Source organism: Crocodylus siamensis, chromosome 4 (genome assembly GCF_052110815.1).
Source record: "Crocodylus siamensis isolate JL-2025a chromosome 4, ASM5211081v1, whole genome shotgun sequence".
NCBI lineage: Eukaryota > Metazoa > Chordata > Crocodylia > Crocodylidae > Crocodylus > Crocodylus siamensis.
The window spans coordinates 69590378-69612348 of NC_143398.1; the positions used below are offsets into that span (position 1 = coordinate 69590378).

At 44.3% G+C, this 21971-nt stretch overlaps 1 protein-coding gene across 1 annotated transcript in view; it reads left to right on the forward strand.

Moving 5' to 3' along the window:
• Positions 1-7324: 7324 nt before the first annotated feature.
• Positions 7325-21971, forward strand: part of TBC1D15 (TBC1 domain family member 15) — a 73470-nt gene continuing 58823 nt past the window's right edge. Inside the window, exons 1-2 of the mRNA XM_090042543.1 lie at positions 7325-7627; positions 21556-21654. Of these exons, the coding sequence (XP_089898669.1) occupies positions 7604-7627; positions 21556-21654 (123 nt within the window). The 5' untranslated portion in view covers positions 7325-7603. The remainder of the gene's footprint in view (positions 7628-21555; positions 21655-21971) is intronic.

A 21971-nucleotide genomic window follows, 5' to 3' on the forward strand; every position in this document is an offset into this window, starting at 1 on the left:
TGTCCTAAAACAAAGTATTGTTTATTTAGAACAAGAGCATTTGGCAGATCTGAGAACAATAAACAAGTTTCATGCATGCTGGCCTTTCTTTGTGACATATCTTTCATTAGGGCTGGGAAAATAGTCAACTCTTTCAAACTCCTCTACAGAACTTGTTTCTTTGTCAACCTATCCCTACTAACTGCCGTGGTCAACTGACCCTTATGAGCTTCTAGCTCATGAAAAAAGGGTCCTTTAACTGTTTACTGTCCTTTTGAATGTCAGTTTCCAGCCTGGCAGAGCAACTATGTCATTTTGGACTGGAGCCTGGAAGCCATTGTCCTGTAATGTCCTTTTTTTTTTCTCCCCTTCCCCTTCCTGCCCCCCCATTCCCCTTTAGTGTGAGTTTAGAGGCTGCTTATGTGGAGATCCATTGTATTGCCTTCCTGTTTGTTCTTCGCACAGCCCCCCTTGTTAAGGTAGATCAAAGTATTCATACAGGAAAATCTTACAACCTAATATAGAACAGCTTTCTCCTTTGCTTAGGTTACAAGGAGTGTTCATAAAATTGTTACTTCGTAGTATTCTTAGATTATTATATGGCAAATCCATGTCATTCAGAGAGAAAGAGTGTGCATGTGTGTGTGTTTTAGAAAAAGTATTTACCCCTTAAGCAAAAATTCATTAAGTAACAGGATATCGTGGCAAGGTTGGCCCCCAGCGATGGCCATGATGCTCCCTGGTGGCCTTGAGGGTCTTGCTCTAAACCAGTTCCCTGGGTCCCCTTCCTTTTTCCTCACCTACCACACCTTGATGTAATGAACTGACTGGTGAAAAAAGAGGCTGACCTAGGCTCCCCAACTGAACCCTCATTTACTCTTAATCTGTGGGTTCCTAATGAACCCTTCTGATCCATGTCCTGCCCTCAGGTGCCCTCCTGGTCTGCCTGTGCCCACCAGGGCACTAATCACCTTAAGGGCTTATTTTGTGGCCTATGCCCATGCCTCATAGGTGTCATTGTTCAGCCACCAGTTGGGGCCTTGGCTTCTGCCCCTTTTCTTTCTCTGGGCCCTTACCCTGCACTGGACCTGGCTCCTGGTCTCCCAGACCTGGCCCTGTCTCTGCCCTGCTCAGACACTGGGCCCCATGGCCGTGTCTACGCCCTGCTCGGGTACTGCTTTAGTCTGTCACTAGGCTACAGCCCCCTTCTTGGTCACCACCTGTCCACACCTTGAGTTCAGCCCTTAGCAGGCCCCAAGCAGCCAGATGCCTCTTGGGCACTCCTGGGACCTCCTCTACTTCAGATAGTCCCAACCCAAACCACTGGTTCTAAACTGTAACAAAAGAGAAAGTCCACTAGGTGTAACACAAACTACTCCCATGTAGGGTCATACCTTCTCTGTACAATGCAAGTCTCCCTTAGGTCTGTCTTTGCAGCTCCCTTGGACAGCTCCCCATTGTCAGGCAGGTTATCCCCCACAGCCATCTTGCTCCAGGGCTCCTCTCTCCACAGTCCATAGGACCAGACTGCCTGCTCTGGATCAGGCAGGTTTATATGCCTCCCAAACCCTGCTCCTTCCAGTCAGATAGCTTGGTACCAGTCAGGGCATGGCTGCCCCTCTTTCATTCTGATGGGCAGCCTCGTATTGCTACCCTGGTTGCTATAGCTGTGTGCTTGTTGTTTCAACACAGCCCTACCTTATAGTCCTATTGCTTTACTGCTAGCTCTACAGTAGGCACTCTTGGACTATGGCTTCCTGCCATGCAACCAGGCTTGGAGCTGTGCTGCTACACCTCTGGGCCCGAATGACAGTGATTAAAAAGGAGAGGATTTGGGGGCAGGAGAGATTAAGAACTCTGTCTGAAGATGTTGATCTTGAGCTGACAGACATCACCAAGGGATCTCAAAGATACAGGCCTGATCCAAAGTCTATGCAGAAACACTAGTTCAAACTTTCCTTACAAAGTCATAACAGGATTTCCCACATATGCATACTAAATACTTCCTTATATTGCTGAGATTGTAATTAAGGTTTGGCATTATTCTGTGAGGCTGAAAGTGTTCTATCAGCTTGCTCTGGGCTGTCAATGTGACCTCCCTCCCCAAACTACCATCAAGGAAAAGACCCTGGAGGTAGCTGAGCACTTTCCTTACCTCAGCAGCCACCTCTTTTGGAGATTGAACATTGATGAGGAGCACCAATGCTCAAGTGCTTGCTTTAGGAAGTTGCTTTCTTGTGTCTTTATTCATTGTAATCTCTGGAAAGACACCAAGATCCAGGCTTACAATGCAGTCACCATCTCTACTCACCTCTATGGATGTGACATGTGAGTGACCTACCAACATCATCTCAAGAGCCTGGAAAGGTATCTGCAGTGCCTGCCACTTTAAGGTTTCAAGTTGGCAGTGGAGCAGCCGGCAGGTGTGTGCCAGCACATTAAGACTACCACATGACCCTAGGAGGACCCTGGGATTGGCTGAGGGGGTGGAGCAGCCTCCAGTTTAACCCGGCCCTCAGAGAGAAAAGCAGTAGTCTGAGCAGGGCAAGGCAGGCGGGCAGGGCTGCTCTGATAACACTAGAAGGTAAGGGCAGGAGCTATGCGGATGGTTTGGAGGCTTCTGGTCCTGGGCATGACCTAAAACTGTACCCTGCTGGGCATAGGTGGCCTGGTGGGGCTGCTTGTGGCAGAACAGTCCCCTGGAAATGCCAGGCCACTTACTTCCCCAGTGAAAGGTGAGGAGGGGCACCTGAACACCCTAGCCCCTGCCTACAGGTAGGTTACCTCCACCAGAGAAGAGTCGGCCAGGCAGGCCCAGCCTGTTAAGGGGGTTGCCTGAGTGTAGGGGTCAGGCATGGCAGCAGCCATCTGAGCCCACAGGGTGGTCCACGGGCTGAGTGAGAGAAGTGGCCTGGAGTGAGGCTGTGTGTGGCCCTGAAAAGGGGGCAGAAGACCCAGTGAGAGCTGAGTGATAGTGAAGCAGCCCAGTGGGCAGCCAGAGTATAGAGCAGCCCAGTGAGGTGGCTGGCATGTAAGTGGCCCAGTTGAGGGGTGGTGAAATGGAGTGGCCCTGGTGAGAAGGCAGAATTACTTAATGGGACTGCAGAATTATGGGATATGAGAATATAGAATATTAGATAAAGAATGGAAGGCCTGGTGTGTGCCACCCAACTGGAGGCTGGGTGCCAGGCCACATATATGAAGGCCTGGTGTGTGCCTCAGGCTGGAGGCCAGGTGCTAGCCTGGATATGGAAGGCTCAGTGCTAGGCCAAAAAACATCTGCAAGGCATGGGGCACCTGTAAGGGGAGGCTGGATCATGTACCAAGGCCCTTGGCATCAGGAAGGTGAGCGATGGGCAGCCTCCTGCCTTAGAAACAGCAGTCATATTTATTTCCATCAAGGCTAGCAAGGCGGAGGGTTAGCCCTGAAAAGGTGGGTGGCCGGCATGGGGACCCAACCTTAAAAGGCCAGCCTGTTACAGTATCACTAATGCTGCCTATGGAAAATCCTCTACATCAAATAAGTAGATCATCACACAAAAGCCAGCATCCTTGCCAAAACCATGCTATCTGCATTGAGTTGGTGATCCTTAACCATCAGCTTCGCTGGTCCTTGCGTGCAGATGCCCAACTCTCAAGTCCCAAAACAAGTGCTTTTCTCCCAGCTTAGTAGCAGCCTAAGATTTTGTGGTAGCCAGAGGAAATGCTACAAAGACACGTTGAAGGCATATCTCAAGAAAACGGATTCTGACATCAAAAGTTGGGAGGAGCTGGCTACCAACTGACTACAATGGTGCTGCAACCTCAACAAAGCGTCAGCCCATTTGATGGTAAAGCGTCCTGCCCTTGAAGCAGAGAAGCAAGAGTGGAAGAAGGAAAAGGAGAGGAATCCCAGCCTGCAACCTTCTCTCCATTGTGGAAAGACCTGCAACTTTTGTGGGCAGGTCTGTGGCTCAAGGATTGATCTCTCAGGTCATCTCAATGAGCCATGGGAGAGATCATCCTCAAACTGAGTGATGCTGGCCATGATTCTGTAAGGAAGGTTAAATTGTTGTGATGTCTTTTGGAGGCAGAAGGAAGCTCATCTTTAAGACACTAGGTTTATCACTGTCAAGTGGAAATGTGCTGTATAGATAGTTGGGTATGCTGTAACTGCTTTTTACAAGTGCGTGTTGAGACAGAATGTTATCCCTAACATTCAGTTCCTCTTAAAATAGTTTTTGTTTGTGGTTTTAAGATATAAATAATATTTACTAGAAAAAAGTTTGAAAAATCCTCAAAATGTTTCTATGATGTGACCAGTGACATGAGGATATGAATTGTATGCTTTGAGTGAAGCACCTTGCACTGGCTTGGCTAAAGAGAGAAACCTATCTATCTATTAGACCGAAATTTGGGAAGGCTGATGTACTGAAACAGCTGTTTATCAACTATTACATCTGTGACAGATGATAGAAAAGAGGAACTAAAACACCAGACTTCAGATGGTGCTTTTCATGGAAAGCTGTTTTTAAGATGCAAGACAGGTTTAAAACAAAGCTTTATGATCTTGTTAGTTAAAGGAATGATAAAGATGAAGGAAAAGGAAGTTTATGTCAAACAAACAATAGGGAAAAGTGCTTACTCAAAGAAAAATCAGGAGAGAAGGCTTGGATTCTTAATTTTTAAAAAAAGGCAAATTTTAATATAGAAAAAAATGCAATGAGGGGAAAGGGAGAACAGCTGGGAACATGTGATATGTGTTGGGTTTTTTTTAGCTAAAACTCACTACAGTTCTCAATATGTAATTGAAGAATATCTGACATTGAAAAGTTTGAAGGTGGGGATAATTCTGTTTGCTAGTACATCTCAACAGTTACATTTACTCTGGGAATTACAATCTTGATTTTTTTCACACTTCACTTTCATTATTGCCTTCCAAGCTTATCTGATTGGAGAGAACCAGACAAGATGGCTTTTTCAGCTCTGTGGCCATAGTCTTTGCCTTACTGTTACTCCCCCTGCTGGATAACCTTGATTGTGTTTCTGTTCTATCACCCTGTGCTCTTTTTGCCTTACTGTGCGTCTTTGCTTGTTCATATTCCTCACAACTTCTTGCTATTTCATGGAATAATAATGTAATGACTAATAGCCTAACAGGGAATTAATGCTCTTCTTTCCCTAGCTCTCTGCCTTCTTCATGCTGCGTTCAATAGATTGTCGTAAAAGCAACATCTCGCAGCAGCTGCTGGGAAAAGACCTTGCGTGAGGGGCATGATAGTGAGCAAAAACCAAACAGACAGAGGCAACCAGCATTACTGGAGGGATGAAAAAGGTGGGATGGAAAGCAATTTAAAAAAAAGGACAATGTCCTTTGACTTTGAATTTGGAACATGTGCAGAGCCTTGTTGCATGTTATATTTGGGACACGATAACTGTACTTAAAACGCTAGCATGTGAGGGCCTTATTACACATTGAACTTTGAGCTGCTCAAATGTCTATCAGTGTTAGTGCTAGCTTGCGTTTGGAGCAGCCACACCTTAAGGCTAAAAACCTTTGACTGTCTCCCACCTGCACAGCTGTGACTTGCTACTAGAGGGCTGGTGATCAGGGACATGACTAGGAGCTACAACTATGAATTGTCACTACAGGCTGGTGAGCCAGGACAGACTTCTTTCCCTGCTCTAGGTGGCTTGGGGAGGGCGAGAGATGGATTGGGGGGGTGGGAACATGAAACTAGAAAGCAAAGAGTTAATGAGATGGCAGTGGTTAATGAAAAAGGAGCTGGAAAGGAAGTAGAAGAAGGGTGGTAAGATGAAGAAAGTCAGCCACTGAAGGATAAAATAAGAAAAAACATTAAAAAGAAACAGAGGAAGTAAATTTAAAGCTCTTGTTTTAATAAATTGGGATTTGAGATGGCGGGGTGGGGGCTGGTTATGCCTCCTGGGGTGGCTGGGAGGTAGGAGTGGAAAGGGAAGGTGCTTTTGAGGAAGCGACTGCCCCTGCTCTGCCAAGGAAGTCCCAGCTCATGGAGACCTCACTCCTGGACCCATCCATATCCTGTGACTAGAGGCGCACAGATACATTGGTTCATACTGTATCTACACTGATAAAAGGAAATTGACATTATTGGCAATCAGCATTTTTTGGCTGATGTGGCCGATTAGTATCGCCAATAAATGCCACATGCACTGGGCAGTAGAGTTCAGGGGTAGAAAGTTTGATCCCACAGAACAGGAGGGTGGGAAAGGGACGCTGCATCCTCGGGTGCTAGAGGACTGAAACTTAGGCAACTTGTCTGTGGTGAGCAGTCTCATATTTACACAACAGGAGCTGGGTAACACTGATCAGAGATAAACCTAGGCTAGAGTAGCCTAACTTTTCCAAAAAATAAAAAAGAATGTGTATTCCAGGTTAAATTAGCTGGATCAGTTCAGCTTCCCTTCACACCAGCAGCATCCTCTTATGGGCTAAGATTAAGTGCAGCAGTGGCTGTACCAAGCCAAAATGGGATCCAGCATTGTGTAGTGGAGGGTGCACCCCTGTCCAAATGCACTGCAGACAGGACACTCTACAAGTCTTGTAACTGGCTTCCCACTGGCCAGCTTCCAGTGGGAGCATCTTGGCTACATGCTGATGTTATGGAAATGGGGGACTCCTTCCTCTTGGTCCTGTGGCTGTTAGCTGACTGCAAGTAAGACTTGCGGGTATCTGAATCCCAAGTCTCTGAGCTTGGGCCTGCACATAGGATGCCTGCTGATGGATTTGGAAGGGACTGGGGTGGAGGATACTTGATGGTTGGAGTGCACACCCTGAGATATGGCCATGTCTCCCCTGAGAGGAGTGCCAGCAGCACTTCTGGTTTTGCACTAGTTGGCAGCTGTGGGACTTTCCCCTCTCCCCCTTGGTGATCTGCTGCCAGTGTCCCCTCAGTATTAGGAGGCACCAGTTGCCCATGAGCACCACATACAGTGTTAGAACAATTGAATTTTGTTCAATCACTTGATATATTTGTATCACCTCCAGTAGAGGGACCTTAGCACAGCACAGGATGGGGTGATTTTATATATACATATAGTACTAACACCCTTTTTCCCCCCAACACGTGCTGTGCTAAAGTCTCTCTGCTGGGAAGGATACAAAAAGGCTCCCCAGCAGACGCCCGTCAGCAGCACGTACCGGGACGCTAGACCCCGCTGGCGGCAATGTGCGCCTGCGCAGAAAGCCTCCCCGCCGCAGCCTTTACTGCACCGCAAACCCAACGCGTTCTAAGCGTAACGTGTGTCGACGCGCACACCCTTAGCGCCTCGCGCGTGCGCCCTCCCCGAGAACTCCCACCCCGCGCTCGGGGGTAAGCTAAGCAGCTCCCATCCCTTGTGCCGAAGGTGACTCAGGAACAAGTCTTGCGGGCCACAGCATGTGATTGCGCAACCTCGCAGGCGCCAATTCACGCACGGCCCTTCCCCCCCTCACCGGAACCCTGAGCTCGGCGCCTCAGCAGCCTTCGTGCCTTTCCGCCACGCCACGCCACGCCACGCCCCGCGCATGCGCCCTCGAGCGGCGCGCGGGCGGGGCGGGAGGGGGTTGTTGTGGAGCGGTCGGAGCACGTGAAGAGCCCAACGTCATCATAACACTCGTAGAAACATGGCGGCTCCTGCGGGCGGAAAGGTAACGGGCGGGAAGGCGGCCCTGTTCCCCCCGCGCGGGGTGCGGCGCTGGGGTGAGGCCGGCGGCGTCCGGCGGCGCTTGCTGCCGCGGCGGTGCTGTGCCAGGGCCCGGGCGCTTGGCAGGCAGGGGACCGGACAGTGGCCGGGGCCGGGGATAGGCCGCGCTGCTGCTGTTGCTGCTGGAGTAGGGGACCGGGGTCTCCTGGCCGGGGCTGGGGCCGGATTGTCCCTGGGAGCGGGACCTGTACACACACACACACACACACACACACGTATATATAGCCTGGTACATGTGTGCACACATCATTGGTGCATGTACGTGTACTTGTGCACATGTGTACATGCACACGCGTGCTTGTGTTGGTACAAGTATGTGCTGGTACACTCACAGACGTACGCTCTGGTACACGTACATATGCATGCTTACTCAAAATGACTTGTTCCTCTCTAAAATACATTCATCTTCCAGAGCCAAATGTAGAAGTGACAGGATGCAGATGGGGATTTCTGAATCCTGGGCATGTTGGGTGACTGATTGACTGGCTGGCTGGCTGCCTCTCAGGATCCCATGACGTGAACTTGGGTTCACAAAAGTGTGTGCTCTATATTTATATTTTAGTTGAGTGGTTCCCAAACTCTGACAGATTGCGCACCACCATTTTAAATTGGTACAACCTCAGGTACCGCCAGCAAATTTTTCAGTTCAGCCTTAAGTATCATTAGCAAATTTTTGTCATATAAAGTAATTATAATTAATATGTTAACGTGTATCATTGGTGGGTTGTCTACGTACCAGTGGTGGTACCCATATCACAGACTGGGAATTGCCGTCTTAGTCTATAAAGGTGCATCTCTATCCTGCCTTCTGGTTGATTTCAGACTAACTTCCTACCCGTTACCAGACTCTGGAAGTAAAAACTAGTTATTTGCTGAATGGCAGCAAAGTGAATGCCTTGAGCAGTTCTGCTTTTGATGCGGGAGAGCAGAGATACTCAGCTGCATGCACGTACTCTGAATGTACTGCGGAGACCACTCAGCTGCTCCATGCTAAAAGGAGACATTCAGTAAAGAAGGTAGCCAGGCAATAGGGTTATGTCCAGTGTACCAAACAGAGCAATTTGAATACAAAATGACTGGGAAGGCAGGGGAGGCATAGTGCTGGAAGAGGCCAACCAGTAATAAACCCTACAGGGTCTCACAAAAGCCAATCCAGGTAATGAAATAAGCATCTGTTGTCCCTATTTAAACCACATTTAACACAATCCAGCCTGTGGATGATTTCTTTTTCTCCGGTTTTCTGTTCAAGTTCATTTTTAAAGTTTTGCTGTTTAAAACAAGGTACTCCAAGGTGCGTGATGGCGTGCCCCGGGAGGTTTCCATGTTCTGCCACAGGCTTTCATGCCTTCCTGAATCTGATGTCAAATGGGTGTTCATTTCTTCTTACACATAGGGATCGCCCTGTCTATTCAATGTAGACATCAGAAGGGCACTATAAGCAGGTGTTGCCATATATGACATCAGTAGACGAGTAGGTGAATGAAACTTGATGTTATAATCCTTTTTATTTAGTCCAGTGATGATGTGGCCTGCATTGATGAAGTGCTACAGTTAGCACCTGGGTCCTTTTTAAGGGCTAGTAGCTTGGAAGTAGCTTGCTGCAGGAGAGCTGTTACTTAAAGCTGGGGGGCTGTCTGTAAACCAACACAGGTTTTTCTTCCATGGTTACATTTTTCCAGGAGAGGTTGGAGGTCATTCATTGTGTACCCAAGGTGGGGGCTGTATGTGACAACCAGAAGGGTTCTGTTGTCCTTGTCAGCTTTGTGTGTGTTGTAGCAGCTTGGAACAGGGTCTGATGTTGCTGATTTGAGTGGCTACAGTTTGGGGATTGTACTGTAATTATAGGAATCCCTGCTCCACATCTAGTTGTGTGTTTAGGATGGAAGTAGGTGGTATGAAGGTATCTGTAGTGGTCAGCGGGTTTCCCATATGATGGGGTGGCGATGTGGCTATTGTAAACCTTCACCATGGTGTCTAGGAAATGAATTTGCTAGAGCAGGTGTTGTCAACTGGGGGGTATGTGTACCCCTGGGTGTACTTGGGCTGGTCCTAGGGGAAATGCGTGGGCAGGCGGGGATGGAGCACAGCCACCTCCCAGGAGCAGGGCTGGGGCGTGGAAGTTCACACATGGTGGCAGCTGCTGCCACCCACCAACCCGGTAAGTTTCCCTGCCCTGCAGAGGGGTGCCACTGCCCTCACCCCTCTCCAGCCATGCTCCTGGGAGGTGGTGGCGGCACACCATCCCTGCCTCCCCACTTGGTGTCCAGCTGCGTGTCCCCACTCCCCTGGTATCTGGCTATGTACAACCCCCCTCCCTGGCACTTGGCATCTGGCTGCATGCTTACCCCCTGGTTGGCATTTGGTTGCCAGGGGTACTTAAACTAAAAAAAAGGTTGAAAACCCCATTGTTACAGTACTCCCAAATCGGTTTGATGGAGGGGTGGAAGTTCTTAAAGGTATAGGGAATCCCAGGAGTTGTGCGTGAAGACAAAGCACATGAGTGTGATGGAAGCTATGTCCTCACTGGGGATAATATTTGGATGGCTTGTAATCTGTGCTCATGGGAGATGTTAGTGTATAGAGATGTGATGTCCATGGTACCTAGTATGGTATTTGCTGGAAGTGCGTCAGTGGAGCCAGTTTCTTTAGGAAATTTGTGGTGTTTTCGAAATAGCTTGCAGCTAAGGTACAGCTGAATGGAAACCTTGAGGCTTTTTTTCTGCACCCTAAGACTAAAGGGAATATATCTATGACAAGGAGCCATGCAGTGATTAACCTGCCATTGACCAAACTCATACACAAAGACAACTGGAGTCCACCTGAGGGCTGAAGCCCACTCTAGACCTTATATAAACTATTTCTTGCTCCATGCCTGCTTTGAGAGTACCCAAAAAATAACACCTTACATTACAACCTCAGTCCTGAAGAATGGAAAGCCATACTCGTCTTTAAAGACAAGCCTGATATTTTCATACAACAAGATAAGTGGGGTGTCGCTGTTGTCATGCTGTTGGACAAAACAGCATACGGACAGGAAACCAAGCAACACCTTTCCAACATAAAATTTTACAAAGTTGGGACTGAGGCTACCACAGCACGTACTGGGAGGAATTACAACCTCCAGATGCTGACTGTGGAAGCACAGGAAATGGTCACAATTTTTAAAACATTGTTAGTTAGGTGTTTACTAGAATGCTAATATGGCCATGTAAACAACATGTGTTATGACCTCAGTCTTGCAGAATAGAGAGCCGTACTCTTTGTGTAGTAATACTATGTACTTTCTTTCTACAGACTTTAAGGAGACTTAATTCCAAACTCTTGAGACAGACCAAAAATAGTTCCATATTATAAGTGAGTGATAGTTAGTATAACTTGATATACCGATTACATTATTTGGTGAGGACTGAAATACAGCATAGTTCTCAACGGTGCCCATGTTAATGGAAATCTTTTTTGGGGGGGGTTTGTGTTGGTTTTTTTGCATGTGTCCTTCAGATTCTCAAACACTTTTCAGTTTTTATTGTATATTCATTTTGAAGTAATATACAGATTTATGCTATAATAGCATCTTACAAAAAAATCCCTGAAGCTAATATTATTGTAAAATGTAGTACTCAAGGAGTAAATGGGATTACTCATAAAGAAACAGATCGATTTGGTTGGATGGCTTGCATTAAATTAGATCTCATGAAACACTGTCTTCTAGAAAAAAAAGTATATATTTTCTTGTTTTTTCTTCCCCTAGTGGTCGATCATTGAGTTTTGATTCTAATAATTATTCTTTCTGTGTTATCCATAGAGAGTCCTATTTCCTTTGCCATTTCATTCATGCTGTCTTCCCTCACGATTCCTTTTTTAGGACGCAATTCACTTAACATTTTCCTTGCTAGGTGTTCGTTCTTTTGGTGTCAGAGTTTAGTTTTATTTTCAGGATCTTAATTTTTATTGGTGCAGCTTTTAGACCTACTTGAATTGCAGCAAGACAAGGGTTTTTTTGCATCCCACTCATGGTGTACAGCGCCAGTTTTGTGGACGTTTCACAGTAGCTTCACCCCTCACCACTGATTGGTAGAAGGGCCATGGCAGCCCCGTCCGTCCCTTGCCACCAAAATACTTTGCTTTTCTGACTGGTACCTTCACTTAGTCACTAGCTCAGCCTCTCAGTAGTTTTCACTCAAAACATGTGCTCTATGGCTGCAGTGATTGCCGTGCTATCTTTGTATTCCAGTAAGCATTTTGTTGGGTTGATTCCATGAGAAATTGTGCCTTTTCCCATTTTTCATGGGGATCACCATTTTTCGTGGTTTCTGTGACAATTGTAAAACAGCAATTTAAGTAAGTCCCTACATATAACTCTTGATCAGTATGTAAAAATCTTTCTGCTTTTTATAGGAGATTTACTCTTAGTTAAGGGCAAAATAAACCTTAGTCTTTTGTTGTACTTAAATCACTTATTTTAACTGAAATCTCACTGTTGCCACGTATACAGCTGCACTACTTTGGTAGCTCAAGACAATTTCCAATACACCTGAATTAGACTTGAATAATGTGCTTACTATTGTGAACTTTGAACCCTTTTTTTTTTTTTTTAGAGTGCATGGTTCTCAGTGTTACTAGCTATTGACACTTGAATCACAAGATTCCTTAAAAAGTCTTGTACCTGCATGATTGAGAGGGTGGTCATGTTTGTTTGTTTTTTTTAAAAAAATAAAAAGAATGATTCTTGCCTTTCTAGTCATAGAAAAAACCATGAAAACATGATCTGTAAGTGCTCAAAACATACCAGATGTAGAAATTATGTTAAAAAAGAAAAAAGAAAACTGAATTAGTATGAGTCAAATCTCCTGGGTAGATGGAATTTAAAAAAAAAAAAAAAAAAAAAAAAGGGACATGGGTCAGGTCTGGAATGCAAGTGGCTGGCTGTAATTAGTTCCATAATCATTCCTGTATTAGCAGAATTGGAAGTTACTTATTAAGGTAAGATATAAAGTGGTATTTTTTTATCCTTAAGGCTTAAGAGAGAAGCTGTCAGATATAAGCAGATGCTGTTTTGTCGTCTTGTGTGTGCCTTCCCCCCCCCCAAAACAGAAAAAAGAAACCCAACCCATTCATATTAGTGAGGTTTTGAAAATGTATAGCATTGGGTGTTCCACCATTTAATATTATTGTTATGTTCAAAAGGTGTGGTTAGGAAAGAACTAAGAACTTTGTACTTGTTTCAGCTAATTAAAGCAAGTTGCACTCCTTTCCAGACTTGTATTGTTTGTGTGTGGCTTCTCATTATGTGGCTTTGTAAACACTGCTTTAAATTAGCCTTGGAGATACTGGAATTACCTTGCAAGTTTTGACTGGGAGTACTTTTGGTATCACAGCAGTTCTCATTAGAACTGAAAAGGTGCGTAGTAGAGCCGTTCTGTCTGCTTGAAGCACGATGAAATGAAAGTCATTATTTCTGTTTCTACAATATGCTAATTTTCATAAGTAATTTAGGATGCAGGCTTGGTGCTCACTTGTAAGGAGTATTGCTTTACCAATATGTAGAGAATTGAATTGGGGATCTTCAGAACTTCTACCGCTCAAGCTAAATAGTTATATCATGCTCTGTACCTGGGAGCCAGAACAACTTGTATATCTTTGGATGAGGAAAGAGATCACCCAGTCGCTGGTGGTTTATGTGCATTCCTCAAATGACTCAAGAAGATTCACTAATCTGACTCTTCAGAACAAGTCACTAATGTATTGCGTTACTTGGTGGCAGCATAAAATACCCTGTTCATGTTGCCATGGTCAAGGTATCTTGCAAAATCCCAGCCTTCTGGAAGAAAAAGGTTGTGCTCATTTGAACGGAGGTAAGTCTGTAACAGAGAACTTTTATTGTGGCTTCAGTCTAGGATAACCTTTTTCCCCCCCAGAGTGAGATACTGCGGTACAGTATCATTGTGCCTACTACTTTACTCTGATTTAGCCTGTTAATCTGCCATCAGTATTCCCACACTGCTCTAAACCTTTGCCTTTAAACCTAGCCAGTCTCTGTCTCTCTCTGTGATCATGGTTACTAGCTCTCCCTACCAGATTGTTCCTCTTCTTGCTTGGATGCTCCAGGGATCACTTTTGCTGAACACCTCTACCATCTTTCTATGAGCATGCTAACAATTACACGTTTTCCATCATCTGGCCATATAAAGAAGTCATCAACCTACTGTTGTAGTGGGGCCAGTCCTGGGAAGGAATCAGTGAGACACTTGTGATGCCATAGCCACTCAGAAGGTAGTAGGATGTTACTATTGTGATGGCTTGGAGTACAGATTGAAAACCCCCACTGCGAGGTGTTAAATAACTTTGGAGAAGATGCTCCCCCATTGCACATTTGGGAAACACTTTTGGACAGAACCATGGTCAGCAGTTCTTGGGTGTACTAGTAGGCGTCTGAGAGCAAGGACTTTTTTGCTGGGCCATGAGCCCAGCTGCTTACTTTTGAAGCTTGAATTCAAGATGCCTCTTTTGGAGTCTGCTATTGATTCATGTCTTTAGCAGCACTCCTGGCTGTAAGAGACAAGATGAGGTTAATAATAGCTGTGTATGGCTTTGCACTCATTGTTGGTACTTTTCTTGCCTTCAAGAGTTGATACCTGCATTAGAGACCTTCAGGGGCTCTAATGCTGATGATGGCATAGCATATAACAAACTTGAGGGCCTGCAAAAAGTGCAGTGAAAAAAGAGATACCCAAAAAACTTTGCTGGATCCTGAGCCAAATGTTCCAAGGTAGAGGGAGCACATGAAGCAAAATCATGACTGTTGTTTACAGAGCATGGCTTCAGCTAGAATTTAGAGCAGTGATAGACAACCTTTCATGACTGTGCGCTGATATGGCCCACCCCAGGTCAGAGGGGTGGGTCCTAGGACCCTGCTGCCACCGGCATTCATCCCCACAGTGATGGTGGGGGGCACCCACCACCCAGCATCTGCAGGCTGGATCCAGGTTGCTGACTCCTGCACTAGAGCAAAGAACTTATAGCAGAACAAAATTGAGCTTATCTGACCAAGGACACAGTCTTCTTGAACTGGTGAAGTAACCAGAAATAATGGTGGATGTTCTGACCGAGAGGTGTGTGCTATTGAAGGCTACAGCTGCCGTCCACTGCTTGGCTGCCCCAGTACCATGACCTCCTATGCGAGTGACAGTTCAGTCAGCACTAGTTCTCCAAATATCGGAGATCACCTTTTTCTTGGGACCAGTACTCTGGATACTGATGCACAAGCAGTACTCTTGTCACAGGGAGAATAGCGCTTCATGAAAACCTGTCTGCTTTGATCCGTCTAACCCCTATGTTGGCCCACTTCCATGGCACTTCAGTTTGCATACTTCAATTTTGAATTTGACTAGGTTTTTTTTTTTTGTTTTGTTTTGTTTTTTGTTAAAGCTTACAGCATTTCATGTTGTACTTATAATTGAAGGTTGCTGAAATTGGCCTTTGGAGTTGGTTGGAACAGGCAAGTAAGTGTCCTAAATAAGTAGGGGCTGCTGTTGGTTAAAGCACATACTGGTTCACATTTCATAAGGTCAAAAGGCCTGTACAGTAGAGGCCCTGCTGGACTCAGGAGCAGTCTCGTAGAATGAGAATTGTATACAGAAAACGTGTATAGCATAGGAGTGATTTTACAGACAAAGCCAAACAGATTTCTTCCCTTTTGGATTTGTCTGTCTGTCATGATGAGTTTGTGAAGGTTCCTTTGTTAAACGGTCCTCATTCATGGACTGACTTAGCAGATTGGAATTTTCAAATTCTTACCTTGGAGTAGGCGTACAAGGTGAGCTTGTTGGTCATCATTTTGTTTTGATGGGTGTCCTGTCCATGCAAGCTGCAATTAGTCTCTCTGCCTGTATTTCTGCTTCCCAGCATTTTCCAGGACTGTTGCTCTTGCTCTCAAATAATATGCAGAACACAGTAGGCAGTTAAAATCCTAGGCATGTGCTTTTCATCCACCAGCAGCCTCTCACTGAATGCCTGCCACCTGGTTGTTAGTCTCCTGAAGTTACACAGCTGTCATGAAGCTGCATCCAGGTGAAATCGTTCTTTTCTGTGATACAGCTGGTTCATGAGCCATAGCAGCAGAGGGTGGTTGGAATTGCTGAGGATAAGGTTGTGGGGGAATGCTTATACTGTTAATATAGATGCCAGTAGCAGTGTCTTTCTTTCTTTGTGTTGTTTAGTGAAATCAAGAGGAAGGTGCTGAAAATGCTAGTGTCAAATATTTTTCTAGCTTGTGTTCTTGTTAATGAACCTGTTCTATGGATTAGCAGCATCTTTATAAATATGGAAATGGAGATTCATGTTAATAAGCTGAGGCCTGCTGGGGTAAAGGAAGGGGAATATAGGTGCCATCATTCGTTCTGGGGTATTTGCAAATTCCCAGGAGATTAGATAATTTTGCAATATGGAATTTCCTAAATTTTGAAAAAAGCAGTTACAGTAGCTTTTTGGTGGCACATGCTGCCTTAATGGTATTTTTGCATACGCTGAACTTGTGTGGGCTGGTAATAGTTGGGGAAGGTGAACTTCCAGATGGTTCTGGCCCAGTGTTTCTGTCTGAGCCAGTGTGGTATCATGTTGCACTACCTCTGTAGCATCAGGGTAGCTCAGGGTAGCAAGTTCCCAGGAAAATGGCATTTCTGGTCCTGAAATTCTCCTGACATTGTTGGTCACCCCATTTCTGTAGCACCGTCTTCTTTCACTAGTCAGTGCTTGTTTCTTAGTGTGGAAACATAAACTGCAGATGATTCCAGAACAAGCTCTCCTTGTTTGTCATATGAATCTTCTTATCTTGTGGTGGTTTAGTGTCTTCATCTACCAACAGGTTCATAAACTGTTTTGTAACAGCGGGCACCTACATCCATTGTGTACATTTCAAGTGTTAAATTTTGAAACTGCTTATGGATATGGTGAAGACCACCTACACAAGCATGTACCTGGTGACCCTCAACATAACATCACAGTCCCTTGATTTATTGTCATTAACAAAGTTAAGATATAAATCATCCTCGCTGCAGTCATTACAGTTTGAAAACTGCACTGTATCTCTCCTGAGAGTGGTTATATAGGACAGGGTTTAACAATTACAGCCTACTGCCTGCAGCTCAGATCTGGCCTGTGGAGATCCAGTCTGTCATGGGGAATTTGTTTTGCGGAGCTGCATCATGCCATCCCTCTGCAGTATCCCTCTCTGCTGTGGAGCCTGCTTTGCCACAACATCTGAATTTTCCTTTGCTGTAGAGGGGTTAAGAATCTGTCAGCAAGGCCTTTGGAAATGGGATGGAGACCTCTGGCCCACAGGGACATCTGGATTGAAAGCACTGGCCTGCACCAGCAAAAGGTTGTTGACCACTGATCTAGGAGAACTCTGAGATTTGGGGCAGCTGAATCCGTGGATGTGCAACCTGGAGATTTTAGCGTACTGTATGTTGTGGCAGCTATCTCAGAATGCCCAAGGGGAGGAAATGCCATAAAGGTCCTACCTAAGGTTAACCCCCTGCCTTAGCTTAACTTGGGGTAAGGTCTTCCTTTTTATGGAAGCTCCGATATGTGTTAGTGAAACAGATGGCTGTTTGTATTTGTGTGGTTGCCCCAAGAGAGTTCCAAGCCTCAAGGTTGCCTGTCTTCGGACAGCTCCATTTGCCTACAGCAAAAGCTCAGCTATCCAGCATCTCCTGGGAATGGGGGATGACAGTTAATCAAGTATGCATTGTCTGGTGCACTCTCTGGCATCAGTGTGCCATGGGGCAGGGAGAGGGGCCCTGTGCAGGCTGCTTTGCTCAGTGCCATGGGCAGAATAAGTGAAGGAGAACTTGGCTTGTGTTGGCGAAACCATATATGGGACTTCTGGTTTTGCTTTTGCCATGTGCCTTGGATGCCAGTTAGTGGAGCTTTCTGGTTGATAAAGTGCTGGATAACATAGCTTTTGCTGTATTTCTGGCAGTTGTCATAGTGTTTTCTCTCCTTTAGAGTTGCTGTGGACAGTGACTAGTAATTGATTTCTTTAGGAGTTGTGGGGGGATTGGTACTTCTCAAAAATTAGGCCCAAGATAGTAAAATAATAATATCAGAGGCTATGCTTGAAGACTTTGGCTTTGATTTTTATATCATTCTTTCCCATCTTGAATTAATTGGGTGATGAACCTGGCTCTAATTATATACAGTGGAGGATAGGGGTAATAGGTGCAGTACTAAATTATGTATTCTGCAGGCGATTAGCCTAGGCAAGATTTATGGATGCAGATCTTCAGAATAATTAAAGCTGTACATTTAACATTAATATAGCTATCCCTCTCTGTCTCTTATTTTCCCTTAATTTGTTAATGAAATTACTACAAACGTACCGCCTATGGTAATACAGTCAGTTCAGACATGGAAGGGAAGAAACCTGGCGTGCTTGCTTGACGAATTCTTTCCTTAGAGTAGTTATGTCCATGGTCTAACACAGGGCTGTCAAATTGGTGGCCTGGGGGCTGCATGGAGGAGCTTTGGGGAGGAGCCTAGCCACTGCTTCTTCCTTTGCTTCTGTTAGTGTGGCAGCCAAAGTCTCTGGGCTCTCCCTTCCTCCTCTGGCTTCTGCTTTCTGCCCCTTGCTTCTGGGGGTGGGGTTGTCGGAAGGGGTATTGGCAGTCTGAATTGAGCATAAGCAGGAGGAAAAGGGGTTGTGGTATCTACTATACCTTGAGAGGGTCTGGGCTGTGTGGAGTGGGGCTTGACTGTCTGCATTGTGTTGGGAGAGGGGCTGAGTAGGGGGAGCCAGGCAGCCCACGCTGTGCATGCAGCTGGGAGAAGGGCTGTCCTCAGTGTATAGTGGAAAGGGGGTCAAGAGTACTTGTGTGGCAGGTGGCGGCTAGGAGAGTTGCCTCTAGAACATGTGGTTTAGGGGTTCCCCACAATATCCAGGGTTAAGGGGTATACCTGGGGCCACGGTGCATCAAAGAGGTCAGAACTAGAATCAGTCGCATTCCAGATCTGAAGTAATATCCTTGTTTGTAGTCCAGGGTAAGCCAAAGGTCAGGAGCTGGGGATTCCAGATACACAAACAGAATAAGAAGGGGTGAGATACTAGGGTCTGGGCAGGAACATGGCTGAACTGCTGCAGGGCATGTGACATTGGGCAGTCAGGGCCCAAAGGAAGAGCCTGGGTTTACATACTCAGCTCGGCTGGCTCTGCAGTGGATCACCTGGGTCCTTGTAGCTGGTGCTGCTATGGAGTTGGTGGCCCTGCTGAGAGGGCAGATTGCCTTCTAACAGGTCAGCTGCCACCTATACAAATACACTCTTGGATTCATGGAATATTTGACCATTTTTGATTTTGGTCATATAATAGGCAGTCAGTTATTTTACTGGTCCGTTGTCTTGCTTGTCAGCCTGAAGAAAATATGGTTCTATATAACTCTAAATTAATCTTTCATAACGCTAAACTTCATATAACTCTAATCATCAGTTGCTAGCAGCATTTGTGTGTGACTATGTTCTCAAGATTAGCCTGTTCATCTTTTGCCTTATGATTCCCCTGTTGCAATGGAAGTAGCTACAGCACTAACTTTGTGTTTCAAATAATCCTGAAGAGGACAGTAGATAGAAGGAAACTACAGACCTTATGCTGTGAGATTAATATCCCATTTTTTTTTTCTTTTATGAACCTTCATTCCTATTATGGCTTCTTCCAGTTTCTCCATTTGTGCGTGACTTGGAAATGCCTTTAATTTTTTCTGTATGAATGCAACATAAATAAAAGCACTCTCCCTAGTATTTTACTGCTTGTATAAAATCAAAACAAAAGTAATGTGAAATATGTGATCACATGAGGTCTGGCCTGAAAAGCAGACACAAGTAGAACTATCATCAGCTGGAAGATAGAGCTCTGTATAACTGGATGGACTTGGCTTTCTGATCCCAGTACAGAAATTTGTTTCTGAAGAGCCCTCTTGAGAGAGAATGCTCTATCAGTTACCCTCAGACTTAAAAAATCTAGAGACGTATTTTGAGCTTCTCAGCTGTGCAGCTGAGCCTTTTGGGAAGAGGTAATTTCTGAGAGTCTTGCAGGGTTAGTGTGATATCAAGACTTTGAATTACATGCCAGTTAGTGCAATTTAGACTAACAATTTTCAATGAAGAAAGGAAAGCTCTTTTGTGAAAGGATAGCAACATATGGCATAAAATAATGATGAAAAACATTTGAGATTTTTGCTCTGCAGTAGCAATGCTTTACTGGGATAGGAGCTACTAGTATTCTGTAGAGGGAAGGCAGTCACAGTGCTGGTACAGCTGTGCTTGTAGAACTGTGCTTTGCATCAGTACAGTAAAAATCACAGTGGCAAAACTATCTTTTTATATAACTGATTCACTGTTGATACAACTTTGTCAGCCACATATCAGTCCTTTTGACATCCCCTGATCAACATAGCTATTTCAGAACTCCTTTGTAGCATAGACCAAACCAAAGTTTGGTTGTTTCAAGGGTTCAACTAATTGTGTTTTCCACCTGAATAGTTAAAACAGTGTTCAGTTTAAATTCAGCTGTTATGGTTCAACAGTTAAGACTTTGAAAGCAAGTCCTTTTGGGTCCTTTCTTCATAAAGCGTACATGTTTTTAACACACATGTTGAAGTATCTTCTTTTTACTATACTTGATTATCCAGAACTGATGCAGTGAAACCCCAAGTTTATTCCTTCTTTCTTAGTGTTTAAAGTTAATGATACAGTTGTACAGTTGTGAAGCAGTATGGCATTCCAACTTGTACCAAAAATAATGGAAAACTGGAAATACATTGAAAGAAACAAAGTAGCTAAATTAGGAGTTTTGCTGATGTTAACTCCTGCATTCCATACTGGATAATTCAACATCCCCAAAATGTGTTTTTCTTGCAAATTTAGATTGGCCTAGTAAAATGGTTTAAACGGTTTGAAAATCCAGTATTTGGTAGAACAGTATTGAGGTTTTGAGGACATATGCAAAATGTGCTAGGGCTAACTGGTTAATTGAGAGAATTATCATATTTTACTTTTTTCTACTTTGAACAGTATGTATGTACCTTTATTTTTGGGGAACTAATGTGTTTGTAGAGTGAATCACGTATAGGATGTTACGTTTCACTTCCCAAAACCTTCTGTCTGTATATTGCGGGATTTTCCAATCTCCTTCAAAAGAAACGAAACAGAGGGTTTGTGCAGGTTTATAGCACCCTTAGCTTTCATTGCTTTTGACAGACGTAAGCACTTCCAGCAAGCAAAACTGGAGAGAGTGCCAGCTTTTAGGCAGTCAACATTACTTAGATTTTTGCAAGCAATTGTATATTGAAAACTTGTATTCTACAGACAGAATTATTGCAATTTTTAAAATTTTTGGTGCATACAAATAAATTCATGTAATGTGTATAGTGGAATAATTGGAACGGCGATTTATTTTAATTATAACAATTTTAAGCTTTTTCCCAGCTAATATAAGACAGTGGCAATTTTGTTGTTATCTGTTATAAATTAACCTTTTTAATTAAGAGGAGTAGTACTCAATAGATATAACTGTGTCAGTAAAAGCTTCTAGTAAAGACATAGTTATACTGAGTATTTATAGCTAATTTTAATGAATTAGCACTTAAGTTAAACCAGGAGAATACTGTGGATTTTCTGATGTGACTTACTTTTGAATTGAAGAGTAAATAAAACAACAACAACAAAGACAGGTTATGCTCTGTATTCCAAGCACCAAAATGAGACTATGCAGTTTGATTTTTAGGTCATGATGACTGGTGGTATGTGGAATTTCCCCTTGAATGTTGCTCTCCCATTAGTAAAGGACATCTTTATCCAGTCTCTTTCTTTTCCATTTTACAGGTTGTATATGAACAAGAAGGAGTTTTCATTCATTCATCATGTGGAAAAAATGATGACCAGGATAATTTAATATCAGGAGTACTACATGTCCTAGAAAAGGTATTTAATTTAATAGTCTTCAGATTTTTTCCCCCTTAAATGTATGTTAATCAAATATAACAGATGTTTTTACACTTGAAACATATTTTCTTAAATGAAAACATTTAGATGAAAACATTACGGCTGTTTACAGATGTGAAAAAACAAACAAACAGCACTTTAAGTTCAACATGCTCCACCACCAAGCTCAGCATGTGCCCAGAAGAGGCATTGTGTTAGTTTGACCTGATTTGCCCAATGGCTGCATAGATTGTATGCTTCAGTAGGGCTTTTTGGTGCTCTTATCTAACAGCTGATTGAATCAGCTTTAAATAAAA